Raw genomic sequence first — 14,468 nt, forward strand, 5'->3', positions numbered from 1 at the left:
GCCAAATAGACAACATCAACTTGTTTCCCTCTATCTCCCCTCACACCCATTATATCCTCAAAGGACTCCAAGTTTGTCAAACAAGACCTGCCCTTTCTGAATCCATGCTGCGTCTGCCTGATGGAACCCCTTCATTCTAAATGTCTCGTTATTTCATCCTTAATGATGGTTTCAAGCATTTTCCCAACTAAAGACGTTGACCTAACTGACCGATAGTTATTCGTCTTCTGCCTCCATCCCTTTTTAAAAAGTGATATGACATTTGCTGCCTTCCAGTCTGCCGGGCCCTGCCCAGTATCCAGAGAATTTTGGTAAATGACTTCCAATGCATTGACAATAACACCCCCCCATTTCCTTCATTACCCTGGGATGCATCCCATCAGGACCAGGGGATTTGTCTGCTTTCAGTCCCATTAGTTTGCTCATCACTATCTCTTTTGTAACAATTATTTTGTTGAGGCCCTCACTTCCCTTCACATCCTCAGCACCACTCTTTGCCATGCTGGACGTGTCTTCCACCGTGAAGACTGACACAAAATATCTGTTCAATGCCTCAGCCATTTCCTCATTACTCAATATCAATCTCCCTTTCTCATCTTCCAAGGGACCCATGTTGATTCGAGCCACCCTCCTCCATTTATAAAAAATTTTGCTACCTGTTTTGATATTTTGTGCTAATTTCCCTTCATGATCCTTCCTCCCTTCCCTTATTTCCCATTTATGTCCTTTGTTTCCTTTTAAAGTTTTCCCAATCCTTCAGTTTCCCACGACTCTTGGCTACTTTGTACACGAGCTTTTAATTTTATACTTTCCTTTATTTCCTTAGTTAACCAAGGCTGGCTCTTCCCTCTCTTACTGCCTTTATTTTTAACAGGAATATATTTTTGTTGAGTACTGTGCAAAATCTCTTTAAAAGTCTTCCACTGTTCCTCAACTGTTGGCCAACTAGTCTGTGCTCCCAGTTCATGCTGACCAATTCCTCCCTCATCCTGTTGTAGTCTCCACTGTTCAAGTATAATACACTAGTTTTCATCTATATAAGAAGTTCAATCATACCTAATGATCACTTTTTCCAAGAGGGTCCCTAACTACTAGATCATTAATTTTACTTATCTCATTGCACAATACTAGATCTAAAACAGCATTCTCCCTTGTTGGTTCCTTCACATGCTGCTCAAGAAAGCTCTCACGGATGCATTCCATGAAATCATCCTCCAGACTCCCTTGACCAACTTGATTTTCCCAATCTACGTGGAAGGTAAAGACCCCCCACGACAATAGCCTTCTGTTCTTACATGCCTCAACTCTCTCTCGGTTAATGGCCTGTGCCACAGTGCTATAGTTATTTGGTGGGCGATAGACAACTCTCCCACCAGTGATTTTTTTTTCCCCTCCTTTACTATTCTCAATCTCTACCCCGATGGACTCAACATTCTATTCCTTAGATCTATATTGTCATCACCCCACCACCTTTATCTTTTCGTACTACCTGATACCCTTGAATATTTAATTCCCAATCATGCCCACCTTGCCACCATATTTCTGTGATGGCCACTAAATCATATCCCTGGGAACTGATTTGGGCCTCAAGTTCACTCACCTTGTTTCTAATACTACGGGCATTCAGATAAAGGGCCCTTAAATGCTCATGGCCCTTTTAGAATCCAGTGACCTCAGCATCCTTTGCTTTTGACTTTTCTGCCCTCTATTTTTCTTTTCCTCTTTCCTAACTCTAGCTTTGGTCTCTCTACCACCTTCCTCACTCTTTGTAGGTTCCCATCCCCCTGCCCCATTAGATTAAACCTTCCCCAACAGCGCTAGCAAACAATCTCCCTCGGACATTGATCCCAGCCCTGCCCAGATGGAGAACGTCCGGTTTATACTGGTCCTATCTTCCCCAGAACTGGTTCCAATGCCTCAAGAAACTGAAACCCTCCCTCCTTCACCACGACTGTTCAAGCCACATATTCATTCTATCTCTCCTGCTAATTCTACTCTGACAAGCTCGTAGCACTGGTAACAATCCAGACATTATTACTTTTGAGGTCCTACTCCTTAATTTATCTCCTACCTCCCTAAATTCAGCTTTAGGACCTCATCCCACTTTCTTCCTATATTCACCCTCCTCTTTCAGAATGTCCTGCAGCCTCTCCAAGACATCCCTGACCCTTGCACCTGGGGGGGGGGGCAACACACTATCCAGGTGTCCTGTTTGCGGCCACAGAAGCTCCCGTCTGTTCCCCTTACTATAGAATCCCCTAAAACTATTGCTCTACCTCTCTTTTCCCTCCCTCTTGCACAGCGGAGCCAGTCATGGTGCCACAATCCTGGCTACTGCTGTCTTCTCCTAATGGGCCATCTTCCCCAACACTATCCAAAGTAGTATATCTGCTTTGGAGGGTAACGACTATAGGAGACTCCTGCACTACCTTCCTGTTTTTGCTCTTGCTGTTGGCCACCCAGTCCCTATCTTTCTCTACTCTCTTTAAGCTATGGTGTGAAGGACTCATTAAATGGCTGTCCACTGCATTCTCCACATCCCGGATGCTCCAAAGTGAGGAGCTGCAGCTGGACACACTTTCTGTACCCGTCCTCAGGGAGACTGACAGTCTCCCTGAGTTCCCACATGGCACAGGAGGAGCATGACATGCAGTCCATAGTCTGGGTGTGGCCAAAATGTGCATATTTATCTTGTTAGTCAGTGTCCCAGGATCCATAGGCTGGCCGTGGCCATCTTGATTCCTGTATGCAGTGTGAGTCTTCCCTTGGCGCAATACACGGTGGGTTCACGACTTGTACTTCACTCGCTGCCTATGGGTGATGTAGGTGTGAGAGTTAAGGGCGCGAATTCTATATTTTCAGGGTGCTTAACTCTCACAACTGTACCAACTGAAAATGCGCATGTGAACAGGAATCGAGATGGCCACACCCAGCCTATGGACCGCGGGACACCAACTCGTGAGGAAACTATGTACATTTTGACTCTTATATGCCCTGTATCTCTGTAATAGTTTGTCAAATACAACATTTGATTTGAAAGTTTGACATGGGGAGAGCATACAAACTCCTTATAGATTCCAGTGAATTTGAAGCCAGGTTGCTGGCACCTGTAATTGAATTGCGTGGTGCTGACCTTGACACTGGCTGGTTGTAATTAATCAGCCATCAATTCACACCAGCTGCTTCAGTGGGAGGTGTGGAGGACTGGCTGGCAATCCATCACAGTCACCATAAAGAACCTCCTCCCCAGGGAGCTGGGAGGAGCAGTCAAACCCCAGAGCGTGCAAGTGTGTGCAGCAAATTCATTTCGTTGAAGGGCCATTCGTGGAGACCAGACTAACCGATGCTTTAGAACAGGGGTGTCAAACTCAAATTCACGGAGGGCCAAAATTAAAAACTTGGACTAAGTCGAGGGCTGAACTAAATATTTATTGAAAATTTTCAACAACATCTGCATGTTTTCTCTTCTTTCAACATATGTAATGTTAAACTTTAGGATACAACTTTAGGAGGATAATGTTACAGGTCAGGAGTAGGTAGCTCAAGTTCACCCTTTGCTTGACCTGAGGGAAACCTATTTGGTCCCTGTGGAGATGTAGTCAGCATTCACAGGCTGTGTCCATTTTGGCCTGCATCAGGACTCAGCAATTCCTGCTCACTCCTCAGGCTCTAGGCCTCTATTCACCCTCGACCCACCATCCCTCTACCTGACCAGTCCTTTACCCAACCTCTACTCACCCCTCACTCCACTCGCTCTGCCTCTACCCACCCCATCCTATACACGCCCCTCTACTGCCTCTCCCCTCAACCTGTTCCTCCCTCTACCCGTCTCTCACCCTCTAATCACCCCTCCCCTACTCGCCCTGCCCCTCTCCTTTTACCTCTTCCCTATCCACCCCTCCTTCTACTCATCCCTCCCTCTAACTGCCCCTCGCACCGCCATAACTTCCCTTGCCCATTACTCCTCACCTACACCCTCTGCCCACCCCTGCTTACCCACCCACTCAGGCCCAGTGGGCTGCCGATCAGCCTTTGCGGACAGCCACCATCTCTCTCTTCACGTGCAGGTCCGAACCAGCCGTCCCTGGGGTCCGTGCGGGTGCAAGCGCTGAAGGCTGTGGCGACCGGGAGAAGTGTGCTCGCGCTGTGGAAGGGCCGTCTGGCGCCAGTCGCGCGGGGCTCGCGCTGCCCGGGGGCCGTGCGCTGCCTGCCATGCCCGTCGTGCCGACAGGAAATCACAGGCGCTCGCCCATCCGCCGCACCGCTCAACAGGTGGGAGAAGTGACTGGTTGTGCGGGGAGCCTTCCAACTGGCTTGCCGGCTGATGACAGCGACAGACTTCTCGTGTTACAATTTCTCGTGTTACAATGGGGAAGGATGTGCAATGAAGGGGGAGGATGGTGGGGGTGACATGACCAAAAAACAGCATCGGCTCTCGCTGCAGGGCGGGCCACCTCTAATACATTTTTGAAATGATCTTGCGGGCCAAATATAATTATATCGGGCCAGAGTTTGACATGTGTGCTTTAGAAGAAAGAACTGGTTGTTCTAGTGTGGTGAACAGCATTTAGCCAGTCTGACAGTGCAGAGCAATTGATTACATTTTATTTAATTCCCTTATGCCCCAGCACAAGTGCCACATAATTGTGAAGAGCCACAGAAGACATGGGGTCGGTGTGTGTGCGTGTGCGTGTGCGTGCGCGTGTGCGCGTGTGCGTGTGCGCGTGTGCGTGTGCGCGTGCGCGTGTGCGCGTGCGTGTGTGTGTGTGCGTGTGTGTGTGTGTTCGTCCGCGAAGCCAAGCCAAAGATATATATATATATATACACACACACACACACACAACACTCTGTTACCATTTGGACATGCTCTGGCACACATCTCTGGAAGCGACCAGCAGTTTGTTTGTGCTGAGTTGGATGCAGCACATTTTTATTCACCGCCCCAGCACAAACCATATGCTGATCTGCGTTCAAATGTGAACAAGTCAGCCAGTGTGTTCCTTGTCTCAAAACTGCAGTCGTCCCTTCACACTTGTCCTCTTGTTGGCCTTTTTTTGTTGGGGTAGGGTGGGAAGGAATGGTATCCCTGGCAGGGAGTGCGAGTCACATCATACTCCTCCTGGCCAGCCTGAAGTGTAACAGTATTATCATCAATTTTTCTCATTTTTGGTGATCCCTCAGATACATCTTCATTTTTTATCTTTTTCTTCTACCTTCAGTCTAGCATGTGCACGGTCCGGAGATGTGCTGTTTTGTTGGGTTGGACAATCAGATGACAATAAACTTCAACTTTATCCTCTTCTTTAACTTTTCTCTGTAACTCCCTCCCTCCATCCCCCCCCAAGTGGTTTCTCCCTCTATCTGTCTCTCTACCTCTCCCACCTTCTGCCAAATACCCTATCCTGGTCCCTCTCCCTGTTCATTTAAGCAATATCACCCCCTTTTTACTTCAGTCTTCATAAAGGGTCCTGACCTGAAACATTGACTGACCATCTCTCCCCCCACCCCCAGATACTGCCTGACTCACTGAGTCCCACCAGCAACTTCTTGTAGCTCCGGATTCCAATGTCCACAGTTTGTCTCTCTCTCTCTGTCCAACAAATGACACTTCTGTGCTGCAACAATTTCAGAACAAAATCTGATGGAGGTCAAGGTAACTTTATGCCTTGCACCAAATGGTTGGTTTTAACTAGGCTCCATCCCCTCGATTTCCTCCAAGTGGACACCATTAACATGGACCCTCCAGTTTCCATTAAACCCCCCAACTTTTCCTATGACTCCTTTCCTTTCTCTCTCTCTCCCCCTCCTCTCTTTCCCCAGCTCTGCATTCACAGAGCCACCCTCTCCCTGATCAATTCTCACCTTCCTCTCCTGTTATCATTTCCATGTCCAATCAATACCGTTTGCCTGTGGGTCTGTCCTCCTTCCCCTGCCCTTTCTTCTCCCCAGACTTTTTATTCAGACACCTGCCTGCCTTTTGCTCCATCCTTGAGGAAGGGCTCAGCCCCGAAATGTCGGTTATATACATTTACATCCTCTGGATGTTGCGAGACCTGCTGAGTTCCTGCAGCATCTCTGTCTTTTTACTGATTCTAACTGCGTGCAGGTTACAAAGTCCCCCTTTTGATCAAACATCACATCACACATTGATTTTAGAACATTCCTGAGAAGTTGCGCAGGAGGTTTATCAGTGTTAAAAGTTTTTAGAAATGCAAATAATTAGGTCATAATGACCTCTACAAACCTCATCAGAACAGGTTAGTCTGTGATCTGGATGGACCTTTATCGGGCACTATTCATTTACTCTTTAACAATTCTCAAAACTTCTTTGAATTTTACACCACAATGTTGCAATATTTCACTTAAAAGGTGGAAAATGACTGGTCATGCCAATTGCTGTTGCCATGAATACATTATTTATTTTCTGCCCCTCTCACCCTACCCCCAAGCACTGATCCAATCACTCCTCTCAATCCCTGGGCTGTCCCTTCCCGACATCATACTGCCTCTGCTCCTTTCACACTGTGATGTATCCTTCTGCACCTTGACCCTGTTAACCAGGGTACAGCCTGTGCTGTACAATTAAACTTCCATGCCAAGTGGCTGTCTCCTCCCCTGCCCACGACTGTGTATCAAGTCTTGTATCGTGTCAACTGAACAACTGAAATTACTGCTGACCTTCGGGAGGAAGCGGCTGTCTCTCCACTGAACTCCATGTTTAAATGGCCAGAATAACTGCTACTGCGTTATAAACAAAAATAATGCCAAATGCAGGATCTCAAAATAAATCTGTGTGCATATTTGAGCTGGCACATCTTCTCTGAATGTTAATAGTGATTAACGTTATTTTAATTCACATTGCATAGGAAAGATGTTCAAATCGCTGGACTTGAGTCTGATTGCGGAGTTTATCCTAATGTTCTACAAGGACAAACCTATTGATTGGCTCCTGGATCACATTCTCTGGGTGAAGGTCTGCAACCCGGAGAAAGATGCAGTAAGTGTGAGACCAATATTGTTTTCATTCTCTTTCCCACCCCTCCCATGTCATCACAGTTCCACCTCCCCATTAAACCGAGAAATGCAGCTCAGGCCAGCACAAACACCAATCTGCTGTCCATCAGCTCCATCTTGACTCCTCACTCTCAAAAGCCTCATCCAATCCTAGCCACACTCACTTCTCCAAAATTCCTTTGGCCAGAATATAGAACATGAAATATTACAGCCCATGTTTCTGCTCCGTAAATGGCTATATGAGGTTGGACTGGCCTGTGTAAAGAAGATACGAGTGAAACACAGAAGTCTGCAGATGCTGTGATTGTAGTAAATACACAAAATTGCTGGAGGAACTCAGCAGGTCTTGCTACGTCCATAGTAGAGAAAGATATAAATCCAACATTTCTAGCCTGACCACTTCATCAAGGTACATGAAGATTGATAACTCAAAGCTCCAGATCAAAGGGCATTTTTCTTTCTACTTTTATCACACTTTTTATGGACCTCTCAGTGGAAAGAGGTGATGCCCTTGTTCTTCCAGCGCTTTGTGTGTTGCTCCACTTTTCCATTCTATGCATACTTGTAGTTTACCTCTTTCTACTTGCCTTTTATTCCCATATATTCTCTATTCCCTCCATAATGTAACCTGTAGCACTACCCCTACACTTTTGTTTATTTGTCATTATTTCACTACCTATGGAATGAATTGGACTGTCTGGATAGCACACGAAACGAAGCTTCACTGCATTTTGGTACATGTCATAAACAATTCAACTCAACTGCCAATTTCCAGGTGGGGAAGGGGTTCTCGGCTGGGCAGGATACTCGGGAGTCTGAGGAATAGTAGATTTTTAGGTACTAAACCCCAGCACCCCAACTTGCACTTCCATTACTGGTCGAGAGTGGTCGTGGGCTGACCTTTATTGTTCATCCCTGACTGGAAAATAGAATTGACCCCACAGGCTGGGCTAGGCCAGGATGAGGTAACTCTTTCAAATAAAGCACAAAAATCTCCAGACACCACGGTTGAAGTAAAAACACAATGCTAGAGAAACTCAGCAGGTCAGAAAGTGTCCTTTATGGAACAAAGATAAAGAATCATAACCAATCTTTTGGGTTTGAGCCCTTCAACAAGGTATGGTGAAAGAAACTCTTTCTCTCGTACTGTCAGGGGCATTGGGCGTCACTAATGGTGACTCTTTGTCTTGCGACAAGTGGAAGGCATCGTTGTGTAATATTACATATTCTGTCCTATTGCATGACAATAAAGGAATCTTGATTCCTTCCCTGTAGGTCAACAAAGAACCAGGTGCATCTTTGTAATAGCATTCGATGAGATGGATGTGTTTTTAACTAATTCGTATCCAAGATGCAAAGGATTTTTCTTCAAGTCAAGGACAGCTGATTCCCTGTTGGATTTTGGCTGCACAATTAGGAAGTCCCAGCTATGAGTCTAACTGTGGGTGATTAGTGGAAACAGGTCTTACACACAAATGCTGGAGAAACTCAGCAGGTCAAACAGCAGCAAAGGTGAAGGGACATCACCCACAATTTGGGCTTGAGACCTTCATCAAGGTGCAGGGAAACATGAGAAATGTCCAAACAAAAGGGGGATGGGGGTGTTGAGGGTGGGAGATGATAGGGAGTACATCGCAGGGGGGTGGGGGGAGAGGAGTCTCGGTTAGGTGGAAAGGGAAAGGAAGTAGGAACTGGAATAACTAGTTAAAGGTTGGGGGGGGAGGGGGGGGGAAAAAAGCATGCTGATTAGTGGAAAGCAGTGAACAATTTTCATGCCCTGGGGTTGGAGGGTGCCCAGACAAAAAATGAGGTGTTGTTCCTCCAATCTGTGGGTGGTCAGGGTAGGGTCGTGTGAAAGGCCTTGGACAGACATGAGCTCGAGAGTGTGACTCAGAATGGAAATGGTTGGCTACGGGGAGGTCGCTTTTTTTGTGGATGGAGAGGAGGTGCTGGGCGAAGCGATCACCTAATCTGCAATCGGTCTCTCCAATGTAGAGAAGGTTAGGTTGATCTGCTTTTTAGAGGAATTTGGATGAGGAGAGGAATATTGTGTGCAGTTTTGGTTGTCATACAATAAGAAGGATGTGGTTGTGCTGGGGAGAGAATCGAGCAGATTGACCAGGATGTTGCCTGGATTGGAGGATGTCATCAAGGAGAGAGATTGGAGTGGCAGTGTTCGTTGAGGTAGCTGGGAAGAGGGTGCTGGGACTTAAAAGAGGGCATACAAAATTATGAGGCAGACAGATAGCAAGAACTTTTTCCCATGTGAGGGTGACACAGCCAAGAGGTGAGTGGTAGGAGGAGGCTTAGTGGGGAAGCTTTTAACATCCAGGGGGTGGTTGGAATTCAGAACATACTCTCTGAGGAAGTGGTGGAGACACAGTCTCACATAGCAGCAGCAGGAGTTCGCCATCTGACCAATTGAGACTGTTGAATAAGATCATGGCTGATTTGACTGTGGACTGAGCTCCACTTACCCGCCTATTCCCCATAAATACTAATTCCCCTGTTAATCAAAATTCTATCCATATGTGTCTTAGATACATTTAATGAGGCAGCCTCAACTGTGTCAATGGGCAGAGAATTCCACAGATTCACTACTCTCTGGGTGAAGCAGATGTTCCGCATCTCCGTCTTAAGTCTGCTCTCTGAAATCTTTTAAAAAAAATATTTTTATGAACCATATTAACCAAAATACACACAAACATTTCCCTCTTGAATATACACAGTGTCATTTTCTCCCTTTTTCCCCCCCATCCCTTTCCTCCCTCCTTCCCACCCACCTCCAAACCCATTAAACATTCAACATATACAATACAGTAAAACCATTAAACATTTTCATCACACAATGAAAATAAACAAGAAAATTGTGTCATCTACTTTTACACACTGGGTCGGTTCATTTCGTCTTCTCATTCTATCATTTTAGGCGGTGGAGGTCCGTGGACGACCCTCTCTGTTGTGTTCCATGTACGGTTCTCAAATTTGTTCAAACAATGTGACTTTATTTTTTAAATTGTTATTTTTTCCAATGGAATACATTTATTAATTTCTATGTACCATTGCTGTATTCTCAGACTATCTTCTAATTTCCAGGTTGACATTATACATTTTTTTGCTACAGCTAAGGCTATCATAATAAATCTTTTTTGTGCTCCATCCAAATCGAGGCCAAGTCCTTTACTTCTTATATTATTTAGAAGAAAGATCTCTGGATTTTTTGGTCTGTTGCTTTTGTGATTTTATTTAATACCTGATTTAGATCTTCCCAAAACTTTTCCACTTTCTCACATGCCCAAATTCCATGTACTGTTGTTCCCGTTTCCTTCTAACAGCGAAAACATCTGTCTGATATTGTTGGGTCCCATTTATTTAACTTTTGGGGCATGATATATAGCCTGTGTAACCAATTATATTGTATCATGCGTAACCTCGTGTTTATTATATTTCTCATAGTTCCGGAGCATAACTTTTCCCATATTTCATTTTTTATCTTTTGTTTAGATCTTGTTCCCACTTTTGTTTGGGTTTATAGTTTATTTCATCATTTTCTTTCCCTTGCAGCTTGATGTACATGTTTGTTATAAATCTTTTAATTATCATTGTGTCTGTAATCACATATTCAAAGCTGCTTCCTTCTGGTAATCTCAGTCTGCTTCCCAATTTGTCCTTTAAGTAAGTTTTCAGTTGATGGTATGCAAACATTGTACCATGAGTTATTCCGTATTTGTACTTCATTTGTTCAAATGATAATAAATTATTTCCCAAAAAGCAATTTTCTATTCTTTTAATCCCTTTCTCTCCCATTCTCTAAAGGAAAGGTTATCTATTGTGAAAGGGATTAGTTGATTTTGCATCAATAATAATTTTGGTAGTTGGTAATGTTGTTTTCCTTTCTATGTGAATCTTCTTCCAAATGTTGAGCAGATGGTGCAGTACTGGTAAACTTCTATATTGCACCCGTTTTTCATCCCACTTGTATAGTATATGTTCAGGTACCTTCTCCCCTATTTTATCTAGCTCTATCCTGGTCCAATCTGGTTTTTCCCTTGTTTGATAAAAATCTGATAGGTATCTTAATTGTGCTTCTCTATAATAATTCTTAAAGTTTGGTAGCTGCAAACCACCTTGTTTGTACCATTCTGTTAATTTATCTAGCGCTATCCTCGGTTTCCCCCCTTTCCATAAGAATTTCCTTAGTATTTTCTTTAGCTCATTGAAGAATTTCTCTGTTAAGGGAATTGGTAACATTGAAATAGGTATTGTATCCTTGGGAAGATATTCATTTTAAAGCAAATGTTAATGGTAAATCTTTCCAATGTTCTAAGTCATCTTGTAATTTCTTCATTAATGGGTGATAATTTAATTTGTATAGATGGCCTAGATTATTATCTAGTCTAATACCTAGGTATCGGATTGCTTGTGTTTGCCATTTAAATGGTGATTCTTTTTTAAACTTTGTGAAATCCACATTATTCATTGGCATCGCTTCAGTTTTATTTGCGTTGATCTTGTACCCCGATATTTGTCCATATTCCTTCAATTTCTTATGTAATTCTTTTATTGATTATTCTGGTTCTGTTAAGTATACTATGAGGTCATCTGCAAATAGACTGATTTTATTTTCCTTCTCTTTTATTTTTATCTCTTTTATTTTATTTTCTGTTCTTATCAGTTCTGGCGATGTTTCTATTCCTAAAGCGAAGAGTGAGAGAGATAGTGGACATCCCTGCCTAGTTCACCTACTTAATTTAAATTGGTTCAATATATATCCATTTACTGTCACCTTCACCATTGGACCCTTATATAATACTTTAATCCAATTAATATATTTCTCTGGTAGGTTGAACCTCTGTAATACTTTGAATAAATAATTCCATTCTACCATGTCAAAGACTTTCTCAGCGTCTAAAGCAACAGCCACTGTTGGCGTCTTATTTCCTTGTACTGCATGGATAAGTTAATGAACTTATAAAGTTAACAACATTGTCCGTTGTTCGTCTTTTCTTAATAAATCCAGTTTGATCTAGTTTTTCTATTTTTGGTACACAGTCGGCCAATCTGTTTGTTAATAGTTTTGCTATTACCTTATAATCTTTGTTAAGTAAAGATATTGGTCTCTACCGGGGGTGTCAAACTCAAATTCACAGAGGGCCAAAATTAAAAACTTGGACTAAGTTGAGGGCTGATCTAAATATTTATTGAAAATTTTCAACAACATCTGCATGTTTTCTCTTCTTTCAACATATGTAATGTTAAACATTTTCTTATTAAAATAAATGTTTAATAATAGTTTTGGATAAACTCTTTCATTGTCATTGTAATTGGCCCATTTCTTTTGGAGTTCTGAAACCGTGCACATGACGAGTCAATGAGGGATGATTAAAGCAGTGGTCTTCAAACTTTTTCTTTCCACCCACAGACCACCTTAAGCAATCCCTTACTAATCACAGAGCACCAATGGCACAGGGATGCGAGTGGAAAGAAAAAGGTTGAGAACTGTTGTATTGTGGTAACTCCACATCTGATTAGGTTAATTGTTAGGCAAGTGGTCAGAGAAGGACCCCCCCCACCCCAAGAAAGGCTTAAATCACAGGAACAAAATAAGCTTCTGTCTCACTGCTCCCAATCTTACACACAGTCCTGATGTGGAATGTGGGGTCGCAGCTCCACGTTCACCTGAGTTCAGGTGCTGTCTGTGTGGAGTTTGTACGCTCTCCCCTTGTCTTGGACCAACAGGTCGGTCGCCTGACGAAAGCACCCGAACCCCCCGTTGAAACGCCGGCGTCCGGGGCGGTGGAGGAATTGGCTGAGAAGAGCGCGTTGCTCCAACCCCCCTCCCATGAGGGAGAGGGATTAAACTGCGATCTCACGGCGCCGGGCTCGTCTCCAACAAAAGGAGCGGGAGGCAGGGTCCGCCACTCATGGAGAGAGGGGGAAGGCATCGCCAATGAGACGTTCGGTCCGGCGTCGCCGCTGAAGCGCAGACCCAGTGAGGATGGTCCCCACTCCAGCCGCGTCTGTGTGTCCGGGAGCCGGGTGGGCTGAGTGCGGCGCTCCGATCCCCGGGATTCGGGACTCTGAGATCCCTCCACACCTCTGGCGTCTTCATTTTCACCTTCAGTGTGCATGCGCTATACTGGCGCGGCGGCCAGCGGGCCAACTCTAATATATATTTAATATGATCTTGCGGGCCAAATATAATTATATCGCGGGCCAAATTTGGCCCACGGGCCAGAGTTTGACATGTGTGGTCTATACGATGCTGGTGTTAGTGGATCTTTCCCTGTCTTTGATATTACTGTAATTATTGCTGTTTTACATGAATCTGGCATGTTTTGTGTTTCTTCTATCTGGTTCATTACTTCCAGGAGAGGAGGAATTAAATGTTTTATAGAATTCTATTGGGAGTCTGTCCTCCTCAGGCGTTTTATTGTTCGGTAGCTTTTTTAATATATCTTGTATTTCCTCTATTTCAAATGGTCTTATCAATTTGTTTTGCTCCCCTCTTCTTGCAATTTCGGTAGTTCAGTTTTAGCTAGAAACTCATCTATTTTGTCTTCTTTCCCTTTGTTCTCAGTTCGGTATAATTTCTCATAGAATTCCTTAAAGTTTTCATTGATCTCTGTTGGGTTATATGTAATTTGTTCGTCCTTTTTCCTTGATGCCAATGCTGTTCTTTTAGCTTGTTCTGTTTTAAGCTGCCAAGCCAGTACTTGGTGCGTTTTTTTCTCCTAGCTCATAATACTTCTGCTTTATTTTCATTATGTTCTTCTTCACCTTATACATTTGTAGTGTTTCATATTTTATATTTTGTCCGCCAATTCTCTTCTTTTTGTTGTATCTTCCCTTCTTGCTAGTTCTTTTTCTGTACTTACTATTTCCCTTTCCAGCTGTTCTATTTCCCAATTGTAGTCCTTTTTCATCTTAGTTACATAACTTATTCAGTTAGATGCGTTTCCTGCACGAATGCTATATCTATTTTTTCTTTTTTCAGTAAATTTAATAGCCTCTTCTTTTTGATTTGGTTATGTATTCCATTAATATTTATAGTTATTCAGTTCAACATGGCCATTTCATACTTTTTTTACATCTCATTTCCACTTCCTCACCACCACCTTTCCCATTTTCCCCATTTTCATTTCTCAATTTTCTTTTTTTGAACTCACTGTGTGACAACACTTCTAAAACATAAAATATTTCAACCATTCCCATATCTAAAATTCCCTTAACCCCAAGTGTCCCCCCACCTTTCTTGAGTCGCCGCTTGTCCCTTGCTGGGCAACCACAACTCCCCTCTCCATTCGGACTGTGAACCCGTTCACAATTGTCAACTGATTTCACAGTGACTGTTATTCTCTCCCACCCAACCCCCTCCAGAAAATACTTTTATCTTCACATTACAACAAAGCTCCCCCTCATTTCTTCTTCATTTTTATTTATTTATTTTTAAC

General features: G+C 43.6%; 1 protein-coding gene across 4 annotated transcripts in view; it reads left to right on the plus strand.

Annotated features, from left to right (window-relative positions):
* The window catches only part of mgat4b (alpha-1,3-mannosyl-glycoprotein 4-beta-N-acetylglucosaminyltransferase B), a 166,950-nt gene that overhangs the window by 132,160 nt on the left and 20,322 nt on the right, over positions 1-14,468 (plus strand). For all 4 annotated transcript variants that reach the window (XM_069897971.1, XM_069897969.1, XM_069897970.1 and 1 more), the window contains one exon: positions 6,867-6,997. In XM_069897971.1, coding sequence (XP_069754072.1) covers positions 6,867-6,997 — 131 coding nt within the window. The remainder of the gene's footprint in view (positions 1-6,866; positions 6,998-14,468) is intronic.

The sequence above is a fragment of the Narcine bancroftii genome, chromosome 9 (genome assembly GCF_036971445.1).
Source record: "Narcine bancroftii isolate sNarBan1 chromosome 9, sNarBan1.hap1, whole genome shotgun sequence".
Classification (NCBI taxonomy): Eukaryota; Metazoa; Chordata; class Chondrichthyes; order Torpediniformes; family Narcinidae; genus Narcine; species Narcine bancroftii.